At 37.0% G+C, this 13894-nt stretch overlaps 1 protein-coding gene across 1 annotated transcript; it reads left to right on the top strand.

Annotated features, from left to right (window-relative positions):
• Positions 1-5535: 5535 nt before the first annotated feature.
• LOC131858407 (uncharacterized) lies at positions 5536-6000 on the top strand. Its single transcript, XM_059211641.1, has one exon. The coding sequence runs from the start codon at positions 5536-5538 to the stop codon at positions 5998-6000; it is 465 nt and encodes a 154-aa protein (XP_059067624.1).
• The last annotated feature ends 7894 nt before the right edge of the window (positions 6001-13894 follow it).

Genomic DNA, 13894 nt, shown 5'->3' with positions numbered 1-13894 from the left:
GCAATGGGTGTATATGGCCGTTCGGCAAAAGGCTTCCTCTGGTCTTCCTCACCATGGTGCTCACGTTGGTAATGAGGGTTTGCCTTGGGTTAAAAATTACAAGCGAGATTTCCATTCTTTCCCTTCCTTTGGTTATTTTCGGGGGTTTTTTCATTAGAATGGGGGCCGGGGCCAAAAGACGGGGATCAAGACTCTTGGTGTTTGACATTATGGCTCAGGGGCTACAAATATTAGGGCTTCCCAAGTTGAAAATAAGGCATGACTTGGGATGGTAAATAAGGAGCCTAGGGCAAAGTAGATGTCGGGTGTTTCTTCATTGAAGGAAATTTTGGGGGAAGCCGTTCGCCCTCTGCCAAATTCTGAGATGTCTTTGAAGCCGCAATCTATATGGCTTCCAGTACCCTTGATTGATGTCTTTGATTTTAGTTTGGGAAAGAAGGCTTGTGATCTTCAGGCTCTGGTGGTCATTATTTAGGTTTGGGGTGACTCCATTCCTCTTTCAAAGCTTCAGTGTAAGATCCATTCACACTGGTATGGTACCTTGTACTTTCAAGTCTTGTCTACAAGTTCTTTCATTATTGTGTTTGATTTTACTGAAGCTAGGGAAAAGGCTTTAGATATTCTATTTTTTTGGTTGGGTAAAAATTTGGTTTTTGTAGAAATTTGGAAGTCCTTCTTTGAGCCCTTTAGGGTTTCCACCAAAAAGGTCCCTTCCTGGTTTAACCTCCCTCTGTTGCCCTCTGAATTTGTTGAGTCTGACATCATAAGGAAATTTGGGGATTCTTTTGGCAATTTTTTATTATCGCATTCTATTTTTGAGGATGGTTATTTTGTGGTCAAAATTTGTGTATTAGTTGCTACGAATGTTTCCCCTCCTAGAACTTGAAATATCTAGTCCTCTTCCGGTATTTGGCGTCAAGGCCTTGTTAGGGATTCAATGGAGTTTGTTCGTACTTTAGTTGTTATGGATTCAACTTTGTTTTTTGATATGAAGAAGATTAAATTTTCTTCAAGAACTCTTGATTCTTGAGTTGACAGAAATCTTGAATATTTTTCTTGGAATAAAGTGCAAATGGCTTTAAAGGATTCTCATATTTCATTTGTTATTCCTCCTTTGGATAAAAATGTTTCTACTGGGATTAATCTAGATTTAGCTAATTGCTCTGTTCCTTCTTCATTCTTGGGCTTTGATAAGGATACTTGTGTGGATAATGTTAATTTATTGTCTAATGCTGGTAATTTATCTTCAAAATTTGTGGGTTTAGAGAAAGATAAGTCAGTTGCTAAGGGTACTCCTTTTCCTGTTAGTCTTGCTAGTTTGGTTAAGAAGATCAGTGAGCCCCCTTAGGAAGTTGATAATCCTCTTATTTCTCCAGATGATCATCTTATTGCTCAAGTGCAAAATATTGTTAGTAGTAGTAACATTGTCCTAAATTATGAATTAGCTAACAGAATAATAACCTCAATTATAGCTGATTTAGGTAGGCTGGATAATGACTTATTCTCTTTCCCTACAAATAACCCTTTTGAATTGCTTAATCCAGAAAGGGCAATGGTTCGTTCCGTTCTTGGGGTTCCTTCATATTCCATTAGGGTTGAGGTCTTGGATCAAGGCAAGGATAAGGCCCTTGTTGGACCTACTCCTCTTGTTTCCAATAATTTACCTTTGATTCAGTCCCCTCTCTCTCCCACTTCTCCTTTTACTACTCCTGTAAAGAGGGGTCGCAAGCCTAAACATGTTAAGACACAGTTGGAAATTGATGTTGTTATTCAATAAACTCTTCTTTCTTCTTTGGAATCTTCTAAAATGAAGAGGTCCAAAAAGCCTTTGAGTCCACCGGTTACAAGATCCTTGGGTTCTAAAAGGAGTCTTCAAAAGGAGTTTGTTGAGGGAATGCTCTCTCATAATTCTTATTGTGAAATGAGGGGGGCCGATGCCTCCCCTCTGGGCCAATGAAGATTATACCTTGGAATGTTAGGGGCTTAAATTCCCCTAACAAAAGATGCTTGATTAAGTCTCAATTGGACTTAATGAAGTGTGATATTGTGATGGTACAAGAAACTAAGTTAAATTTATCTTCTATAGATTTGTTACTCCTCCTAGAAATCCTAGAAATTTTGTGCTTCTCCCTCTTTAGGGGATTCAAGAGGGCTTGCTTTTCTTTGGAAAGATTCTAGTGTGGATCTCTCTTTGATTGCCTCATCATCCAATTGGATGCTTGGGCTAGTTAAGAGCAGGCTATCAGGTACTAAATTCTGGCCTTTTAATGTATATGGTCTTGCTGGGGTGCTGGAAAAAAAGAAACTTTGGGAGAGTTTAGCTTTGATTTCTTCTCCTTTGTTGGATGCCTTCTTGATTTTTGGGGGTGACTTTAATGCAATTTCTTGTCTAGAAGAGAAGGTTGGGGGGATCATTCCTAATAAACATATTATTATTGATTTTTGCCACTTTATTAGTAATTTAAATTTAGTTGATTGTAAACCTCACAATGGTCCTTTCACCTGGACTAATATGCGAAAAGATTTTTGTCAAATTGCTGAAAGATTAGACCGGTTTTTGGTATCTAAAAAATTGGTATAATTCTAGTCAGGATTTTTTTCCTCAGTCCTACCTTTAACTGGGTCAAATCATTTTCCTATATTGTTTTCTATACTTGAGGATAGGGCTCTTAGGAAGCTTCCTTTCAAATTCCAGCCGATGTGGTTTAGGGACCAATCTTTTTGCCTTTGTTAAAACAATGGTGGTTGTCTGCTCCACATGTTAATGGATCAAGGATGTATCAGATAGTTAAGAAATTGGCTTATTTAAAAAATAAGATTAGAATTTGGAATTCTTTACATTGTAAGAATATTTTTGGGGAGAAGGCTAGGATTCAAGAGGAAATAGAACAAATTAATAAGTCTATTTTCAGTTTGGGTATGACTCCTTTGGCCTTTGATAGGCTTAAATATTTGAAAGCCCAATTGGAGGAGGTTTTGCCAAGGGAAGAATCTTATTGGAGGCAGAAATATAGGGATCTTTGGTTATCAGAGGGGGACAGGAATACCAAAATTTTTCATTCTTCAACTAAGCTTAGGAGGCAACACAATATAATATCTTGTATTATTGATTCCAATGGGAGGAGTTTTCTAGATGAGGATGCTATTGCTTCTGAAGCAGTTAACTTTTTTAAGTCTCTGCTCTTAGCTGAGCCTGTTACCTTAGATAATACTTTTGTTAATTTGGTCCCCCCTCTTGTTAGTCAGGAGGATAATAGGATGCTCATGGATCCCTTTTCTTTGGATGAATTAAGGGGTGTGGTCTTTTCCATGCATTCAAAAAAGGCTCCGAGTTCGAATGGGTTTGCGGCTTTGTTTTTTCAAAAGTGTTGGGACTTTGTGTGGAATGATGTCTTACTAGCCTTGGAAGAGTCTAGGCAGAATAGAACGATTTTGAAAGAACTCAATACCACTCTTATTGCCATTATTCTAAAAGTGGATAACCCTAGCTCCTTTTCCGAGTATCTCCCTATTGCCCATTGTAATACTTTATATAAGATTATTACCAAGGCAATTTCAGTTAGGCTAGCTAGGCTCCTTCCCAAGATAGTCTCCATTGATCAAGGTGGCTTTGTATCTGGTAGGGAAACCTCAGAGGGTGCGATTGTAGCTCATGAGATTCTGCATTCCATTTCATGTTAGAAGACTCTGACTATGATTCTTAAACTTGACATGCTTAAAGCTTATGATCGGGTTAACTGGTAGCCTGTTGTTGCTGTTGTGAATCACTCTAGGTTTGCTCATAGTTGGGTTAAATGGCACTTTTCTTGCACATCTTCTGCTCATTTCTCAATTTTGACTAATGAATCCCCTTCAGGATTTATTTCTTCCTCTCGGGGGGTTAGGAAAGGGGATCCTCTTTCTCCTTTTTTGTTTATTCTTTTGGTAGAGGCTTTAAGTAGGGCCATTTCTGATGCTAGGGAATCTGGTTAGTGGAGTGGTATTAAAATTGATGGATATCCTCCTTTGCAATCCCATTGTCTTTTCACAGATGATACTCTTTTGTTTGGTTCTGCCTCTTTGATAGAGGCCAGAGTTATCAAGAAGATTATTATTGATTACTCCTCTTTTTCTGGTCAGAAAACTAATGTGTTGAAATCTAAGGTTTTTTTTTTAAATGTATCCCCCCTGGTTAAGAACAAACTCACTCAATTTTGGGGATTTCAAGTGGGTGCCTTCCCTTGTAAGTACTTAGGCATTCCCTTTTTTGTTGGTTCGGATAAGGCTTCCTTTTGGGATAAAGTGGTTCATGAGATATCTTCTAGAATTTCTTCTTGGAATCACAAATGGTTCACATTGGCTGGTAAGATTATTTTAATTAAATCAGTTCTCAATGCCATACCTACCTACTTGATGTCCATTTTGAAAACTCCCCCCAAAGTTGTCCAGGACCTCAAGGTATCTTTAAGGTCCTTTCTTTGGAATGATAGCATTGGGGGAAAGAAGAAGCTTCCCCTTCTAGCCTGGGATAAAATTTGCCTTCCTAAAGAGTTAGGAGGTGCGGGTATCCAAGATTTAGTGTCCCAGAATAAAGAATTGGGGGATAAACTTGTTTGAAAACTATACATGGATCCATTAAGTAAATGGGATTCCATTATGCATTCTAAGTACTTAAGGGGGGCTCCTAGAGAAAGGATCTTCACAGCCTCATCTCTTCTGAAAGGATCTGCTTTTTGGAACTTTTTGGTTAGTTGTAGATCGGTTATTCTTCCACACCTTTCTTGGGTTGTCCATAATGGGAAAAAGGCCCGATTTTGGGATGAATTTTGGAATGGTCACCCTCCATTATCTTCCATTCAGGATTGGTCTCCTTTGTTTGATATTCTTTCTGGTCTTTGGGGGGTTTTTGTTGTAGATTATGTTGACATTGATTCCTCGGGTCCTTACCTAGTATCTCAATGGAAGTCTATTGCTTTTCTTCCAATTGATAATGATCTCAGAGTTTCTTTCAGGGTGGAGCTTCAAAAAACATCTCTTGTGTTTCAAGATAAAGAGGATATCTTGGTTTGGACTAAGAGTGCCTCAGGCTCTTATTCAGTAATGGAGGGGTATAAATCTTTGTCCCAGTCCTTTTCTTCCTCCTCTTGGCCTTCTAAGCTTTTCTGGCATTCAACTTGTCTTCCTAAAGCTGGGTCTTTTGCTTGGTTGGCAATTCAATATAGAGTTCTCACCGGGATGAGATTGGATAGGCTTGGGATTACTACAGTTTTCCCTTGTGTGTTTTGTGGATATTATATGGAAACCATGGATCATGTGTTCTTGCATTGTTCGTTTTCTCTGGATTGTTAGTACTGGTTGTTTGGAATGCTTGGTTGGTCTTCTTCTATTAGTCCTAATTTATTGTCGCATTTCATGGCTTGGTCTTTGTTGTATTCATCCTCTTTTTACTCCTCTCTTTGAATAGTGGCACCTTCTATTGTTATTTGGACCATCTGGTTGGAGAGGAACTCTAGTATTTTTAAGCATAAATCAAATTCATTAGAAGAGGTTCTTGACATGATTTTATCTCCCATTTCTGAGGTGGTGCTTTGTTACATCTACAAAAATTTGGAACATCTGAGGTCCTTTTCTCATTGGGATAATTGGGTAACATGGAAGTGGAGTTCACTTCGTGTTATTCCTTCCCATGGGGCTTTAACAGCTGGATTATCTTCACTTGTCAAGCGTAGGATGGCTAAATGGATGCCTCCCCCCCAATTCTCCTTCAAGTTAGATTTTGATGGGGCTGCTAAAGGTAATCTGGGGAAATTAGGGATTGGGGTGGTCATCTTTGATCATAATTATAAGACTGTTAAAGCCGTGGGGAAATATATTGGTGTAGGCTCTAATAATATTGCAGAATTTCAGGCATTGTCTTTTGGTCTCTATCTTTCCATCTCTTTGGACATTGAAGATATTGTCATTGAAGGGGACTCAATGTTGGTCTTTGAGTTGGTCTCTACTGAGAAATGTGTTTCCTAGCATGTATAGTACTTGTTAGAGCGCATTCTTGCACAATTGAAGTGTTTTTCTACCTTTACTATATCTCACTATTATAGGGAGATAAATGTTATTGCGGACTACTTGGCCAATAGGGATGTTGTTGAATGTACTGAATACTTGGAGGTTCACCCTAGGGATATCCTTGCTTCTTGCATTAGTATTCTTCTTTAAAGGTTGTCTGGTCATGGTTTGTAGCCTTCATCACACTCCTAGCTGGGTGTGGTTTTTTTTTCGCATATGACAATAGGGAGGGTGTTGTCTAGCCTAATGGCAACATCTTTGTTGTTGTAATATTAGGTAAGTATCTTGTCATGGAGCAAGGAGGATGTTGAGACTACATTCGCTTGACGTGTACCCTTCTTGTTTGATTTGGCCTTGTATTTGATTTGTCATTCTTTGGTTGGTTGAGGTGAGTTTGGTCCTTAGTAGGATTGAGGACTATGTGAGTAAGGTGGTTGCATGAATAATCAGGCTCAAATCACTCATTGTTTGGGATTATTTACTTGTGCTCATTTTTTGTGTGATTGTTGCTTTGACTGGGCATACTTTTATGATTACAATTTTTTCAGGTTGGCGGTTTCGGTTGGTAATCATGCTAAAGTACTTGGAAGACTTGGGTATCATTGCTCGGTTTCCCTTCCAGATTACCATTTACTTGCATGATGTGTAATGATGAGATGGTAGAGTCTTCTCTTTTGATCGGTTTTGATTTGGTAATCAGTGGGGGATGTGCTTCTGTATAATGGCTTTGCTCATCATTGTTGGTTGTCTTCTTTTTTTCCAACTTGCTTTTTTCTTGTCATGCTTATGATTATGTTCATCATGTTATGCTCACTCCTCTTGCATGTTGCTTGCTTATCATAGTATGGTATTGGTTACTACTCATTTAGTGAGGCTTCGTGTTTGGTTTTGATTGTTTCCATAATGATCCCTCTATTGGATTGGTTTATATCTGGTTTGGCCGATGGTTTTCTCATGTCTATTCCTTTTGTGGTGTTGCTTTCCTTTTGGTAAGATGCTCTGTTTTATTCAAAAAGTTTTGGTTAGGCTTGGAGGATGGTGGATGTCATTGAATGTTTGGAACATGAAGCTTGTTTGGTATACGAGATGGTTTCTCATCCTTCTCTTTTCTTGGCTTCTTCTGTGGGCTATTATGTGGCTTGGTCTTATTCTGGTTCCTTGGGGTCTTCAACATCCCTCCCTTCTCCTTCTTTGGATTATATTATGTTTGCTCACAATGCTTGTCTTGGGAGGATCTCTTATAATAATTTTTCTTTTGGTTATTGGTATCATATTAATCAGTGGTTTGGAGAGTTGTGCCTCATAGATAGGGGTTGCCCAGCTTTGAAGCTTATTTTGGTTTTTTGGATGGGTGTACTTCTGCTTGGTGTTTCACTTTCACAGTTTTCTCTTGTAGGCCTCTTTCTGCTGCTTCCTTTATATCTAATGAGGCTTGTTATGTAATTGGGATGGGTTTTTGGGTGGATTGTGCCCATGGGCCTCTTGTAATGAGTAGTTAGGCTTGTGTTATTTGAGCAATACTGAAGGGTTTTCTTACTGGTTCTTTCCCTTTAGTGCTCTTTGAACCAGACACCCTGTAAAAAACAAATATTATTAATATAATTCAGTGGTTTATCCACTTTTATTAAAATAAATAAATATCTCACAAGCACAACTCCCAAGAGGGTCAATCGTAACAAGGGGTAAGTAAATAAATAAATAATAATAATCAAATAATAACAAATAAATAATGAATAAATAGACAAATTAACAATAAATAAATAAAAACTAAACAAATAATTAGTTGTACAGATAGATATAAATACTCCAGCTAATATAATAAATAAAAAAATAATCTTTTGTGCATAATTTTAAATGCCAAATACTATAATCCACAAAATGACATTAATAAATAATAATCCCAATAATAATAATCTCACATTAATATTAAATATTAATATCAACTATTGAATTAATTTATTATTATAAATCATATGAACCAATTTAACTAACCAATAATCACAATACCTCAAGACAACCCAACATAGGGTAACATAAATACCATAAGACAACTCTAAACACAAAAATAAGACTAGTAGGATACCGACTTAAACCTAGACTGTAGAATGAGATTTCATGTCACCTCCGATCAACTTGCCATTGGGATGGACACATGAACAGACCTATGAAGCCAGGTGGAGTTGATGTCTAGTACCTGCAAACCTGTCACCACCAATACACGTACACCATATACCATAACATATATCATGAAATAGGTAGATAAGTGAAGGGGAATCACAATGTGATATCATGCTCATGAATGAGTGGTATGACATCGTCCCTATCACAAACATAGTAGAAGACAATCATGACAACCAAGCACTACCATCATCATCATATCTAATATAATCATGAAATAGGGTTAGTACATAGTATGATACCATCAAATCATCTTAAAATAGACTAAGCTATATCTATATGATCCATTGATGTACAAAAAGGCAAGATGAATTAGGAAGGGGCACTACAGATATGCACCTGGTTAAGAGTGTAAACAACAGTACTCATAGATTCTCTCCAATAGACATGTTGAACATTTCCCTCCAACATCATTATTCTAGTAGCTTCTTGAATGGTTTTGTTCTTCCTCTCCACAAATCCATTCTGCTGAGGAGTTCTAGGAGCAGGAAACTGTCTCTTTACCCCATGCTCTTCACAAAATGCATTAAACTCACTAAAAGTGAATTCACCACCTCTGTTAGATCTCAGACAGTTCTGCTTCAAACCTATTTCTGTCTCAACCATAGCTTTGAAAATCTTAAAATTGTCTAAAGCTTCAGATTTCTCCCTCAAGAAATTAACCCAGATCATCCTAGAATAATCATCAATTAGCAACATGAAAATCTATCTCCCTGCAAACTTATGACTCTAGAAGGACCACATAAATCAGTATGCACAAGATCCAACAATCCATTTGAAGAATGTTTCTTACTCTTGAAAGTAATTTTGGTTTGTTTTCCTAACTGACACTCCTTGCATATAGGGTTAGTAGGTTTCATCAACTTAGGAAGATCTATCACAACCCAAGTAGAACTTATCATAATAATGTTATCAAAATTCACATGACACATCCTTCTATGCCACAACCAACTTTCATCAATCTGAGCAATCAAACAACTTTTACCAGCAACATTTAAATGAAAGATATTTTTTTTGTCTTTGTTCCTAATTCAATCTCAATTCCGGAGCTTCCCAAGATTTTACATTTTCCATTATTGAATTAAAGATCATATCCCTTGTCAACCATCTATCCAACACTCAAAAGATTATGTTTTAGACCTTCTACATACAAGACATCATCAATATTGTGCTTACCATCAAGAGAAATGGAACTCCTACCATAGATTATACCAACTTTATCATCACCAAACCTTACAATGCCACCTTCATACTTTTCCAAGCTCACAAAATTATTCTTATCACCTGTCATATGGTGAGAGAATTTTCTATCAAACACCCATTCATCTTTCTCGCCAATTTGTGCAGCTAAGGGTCTTTCCACATTTGTGCAGCTATCATAATCAACAGGCTTTGGATCATCTTTCTCGATAGCAATAAACACCCATTCATTATCACTTGAAACTCCTTTATCATATTCATCATTTGTCACACCTTCATCAGTAGGATAGTAACATCTCTTCATAAATCTAGGTTTGTTAGGTCTTGGATTAGGAACTCTTTCTAGACACCTTGAGGCAAAATGATCTATCTCATTGCAATAAAAACATTTAAGAAGCACTTTTCCTTCATACTTACTGACTCCTTTAGGTAATCTCTTGGCAATAAGGGCTTCAAGCTCCTCAATCTCTCTCTTCTTCTTCAATTTCCTTCATCTCTTTCTCATATCTAGATATCCTTCTTGTAGAACTTTCACCCAGATCATATATTTGCTTCCCCTTTTCAAAAACACTAGCCTTGAAAGCAGACTCTGTCTTAGAAAGAGAATCACAAAAATCACTCAATTCAAAGGCTAAAATCTTACCAATCAACATATCCCTAGTCACATTAGTCATAGTCTGGATCTCCTCAATAGCAACAACTTTGTGTTTGTAAGATGCAGGTAAGGATATGAGCACTTTAGCAACAATATCTAATTCTTCCAATGTTCTAGCAACACATTTGATATTACACACAAGTTCATTCACTTTCTGCATGAAGTGATATTCTCATCTTCACCATCCTCAACATCTCATACTTTCCTTTTAGGCTCCGCAACTTAGCAATCTTCAAATAGCTGTCACCTTCATACACATTTTCTGACTTCTTCTAGATGCCATGCGCAGTCCTCAGTTACATAAAATTTGTCATCTCAGAATTAGTTAGAGCACTCAACAATGCTTCCTTAGCCCTAATATTGTATTCAACTTCTTTTATCTCATCCAAATTTTAAGGACTATTTGGAGGAATGGTAATTGTCTAGTAAGATTCACCAATGCATCTCAAGTGACACTCCATGTGATTCTTCCAAAGAGAGAAGTTAGTGCCATCAAATCTCAGATTATCCTTCTTGTAAGATGCCATCCCGGATCACCTCAAGCAGTTAATATTCTTCAGAGGAGCCTGTTCTGATACCAATTGATGAAATAGCTTTGATACTAGTTGATGGAAATATGACAAACAATTGAGAGGGGCGGGGGGTAAATTAGTTGTCACAAAAACTTACATAATTAAACTTATTCTCAGATCCATAATATGATTATACTTTGTTAGAAGTATAGAAGTATTACAATGGGGAATGCACATGCATTCAAGAACACTACCAAGAGCTCATTGCTCAAAAACAACAAGGGATAGAACCCATGGAAGACTCACTGTCTTACAAATAGATTCAAATCACATCTGAAAGATCATGAACTAAAAATAACAGCTCCTTAATGCCTGGTTACAGTTCCAATTAAGCACATAAGTTCTTTCACCTTTTTCACACTGCTTCTTTGCTTATGAAAGATCAATACATTATTCACACATCTACATCACCACTCACTCACCAAACACTCAATTACAAATATATTACATTTATTTATGCATGACATCAACCTATCTTTCAATGTTGGCTCAACACTCACCAGCTAATTACAAACATATAGCCATACACGCTACAATATCACATGCAGACGAAAAAAAATGTCATCTAATACATAGCATGGACCTAAATCAATGGCCTCAAACATGAAACACCTCCAAGAATTATGCTTTGAACATCTACAACACGCTGCAATCATCCGGTTGGCCAAGAACATGAAGAACACCAACATACCAAGTAAAATCATCAATTACGAGCTCAATGATCGATGCAAACCACCAACACAGAAGGAACATGATCTAGAATCATCCACAAGCATCATGAATTACCATAGAAACATCCACACCAACTCAAATTACTAGAATCATCATTATCTCTATACCAAACCTGAGGAACACTAACTGCAACGACTGTCAATCTTGGAAAATCACTTGCGGACCTCCAAACCACAAACCACTTGAATCAAGGATACACATCATCTTCCCAAAAATATCACCAAATTCACTATTACAATGTGAAGCAATACAGATGAAAATACTGCATGCTATCATTATTGAACAATTGAAAAATCATCCACAACACAGATACCCATAACTCAATCAAATCTTCATGCGGACCTCTAAGAATCACACTAAATCAACTACAGATAGCTATATAAAAACCCTTTAATCCAAAAACTCTGATCTTCACCATGCTGAACAAAACAACTCAGTGAACTTCACTGCATCACTTTCACAAACAGAGAAATATGTTGACACTAATGACAATTCATCTCTCAAATATCTCTTAAGAACATATTTGCACCATTCTTCCAGCAATCTCATAAAACTTCCAACAGTTGGCTGATCCTAAGCCATTATTTTTTTGGAAAGGGATGTTGCAAGATGTATCGAAAGCTGTTTAGAATGTCAGAGAGTGAAAGAAGAAGAACATCATTTTGCAGGATTGTTGTATCCTCATGAAATTCCAAAAAGGAAGTGGCAAGTCATTAGTATTGATTTTTTGCAAGGTCTACCTATGTCAAGGAATAAGCATAATTCCATTATGGTAGTAGTAGACAAGCTTACCAAAGTAGCACATTTCATTCCAGGGAATTTGACTGATGAAGCACCTATTATAGCACAAAATTTTATTCAAGAAGTGTTTAGATTACATGAAATCCCTTAAAGGATAGTTTCAGATAGGGATGCTCTTATGACATCTAGGTTTTGGCAAACCTTATTTTCTTACCTTGGGACTCAGATGAATATATGTACAACATACCATCTAGAAAATGATGGTCAAATTGAGAGAGTAAATCAAGTATTGGAAGATTTATTTAGAATGTATTGCATGGATCAACAGTACAAGTGGGAAGATTATTTACCCTTGGTAGAATTTGCATACAATAACTCTTACCACTTTGTAATTAAGATGAATCCATTTGAAGAATTGTATGGAAGGAAGTGCTGAACTCCTATAAGCTTGGATAAGCTTGAGGATAGGGTAAATCTTGGACCTGACATACTAGCAGAATGGAGGAGCAAGTTGGAATAATTAAACAGAGATTAGAAGAAGCTAATGATAGGCAAAAGAGTTATGTAGATTCCAAGCGGGCACCCAAACATTTTTTAGTAGGAGAAAAAGTGATGCTAAGGGTTAAGCCTCACAAGAGTTCCATTAAGTTTAGGAAGCCATCCAAACTAGCACCATGTTTCATAGGTCCTCAAAGAACTTAATCTTTTTGCTTACCGAATAGCGTTGCCATCAACTCTTGTCAGGATGCATAATGTTTTTCATGTATCAGACCTTAAGAAATACATACCCGAGGATAACCATACGATTGATTGGAATGTCTTGTAGGTATGAGACCCAAGAGTGGTAATATTCAAACCTCTTAAGGTACTTAGACAATGCAAGCTCCACTTGCATAACATAGAGGTTCTGTAGTGTAAGGTCCAGTGAGATCAATATGTAGAGGATTTTGCTACTTGGGAAGATTATGCCGAGAGGAAGCAATATTTTTATCATATTTTACTTGATTTTGAAGGATCATAAAACAAAGCTACTATGTTTTATTTAAGTTATGATTTATAATTGATACTTAAAGATCATTGGGGACGATGATTCAAAAGGGGGAGGATATGTTACACCCATTGTGATGCTACTATTTACTTTTACTTGTTTTAGTTAAAATGCTTATTGCATGAATATGTTTTGAATATAAATGTATTTTGATTGGGAATCAATTGAATGAATATTCAATCAATATGATATTTGATATGAAATATATAATGAATATATATATGCATATTTTAATAACATTTGACTATTGCTGTGATATGCTAAGTTGGATGCAAGAAATAACCAAGCCTCTGGACGGGAGAAAGAGTATCACTCAGGAGAGGAATTTGGTTCAGTAATCTTAATATATGTGCCTTATTGAGCTATCACACACTCACAACCTAGCTAGTCAAGTTGAATTAAATTAGCTGGGTAGTGGTAAGTTGGCTTCCGTTGAATTGGTAATGATTAGTGAAGTGTCGTATATATATACATATACATACACACACACACACACACACACACACACACACACACACACACACACACATTATAGTGTCATAAAATTGTGACCCTAGAAATTTTTGACCGCATTAGGGTCCTGACGCACGTGAGATCAAATCCCCTAGGCTGATCGGAGACCAGAGACTACTCAACCCTCAAAATTTGCTTCTTCCTTGGCCTCCACACCACCCTGTTTGCACTTTGCCTTAAAGAAAGGGGCAAGAAAGGGGCATGGCAGTCCTC

The sequence above is a fragment of the Cryptomeria japonica genome, chromosome 9 (assembly GCF_030272615.1).
Source record: "Cryptomeria japonica chromosome 9, Sugi_1.0, whole genome shotgun sequence".
Lineage (NCBI taxonomy): Eukaryota > Viridiplantae > Streptophyta > Pinopsida > Cupressales > Cupressaceae > Cryptomeria > Cryptomeria japonica.
This window is presented reverse-complemented; position numbering and strand designations above follow the sequence as displayed.

Excerpts from the sequence above, each read along its gene's own strand:
- LOC131858407 (XM_059211641.1), top strand. The coding sequence starts at position 5,536 with ATGATTTTATCTCCCATTTCTGAGGTGGTGCTTTGTTACATCTACAAA.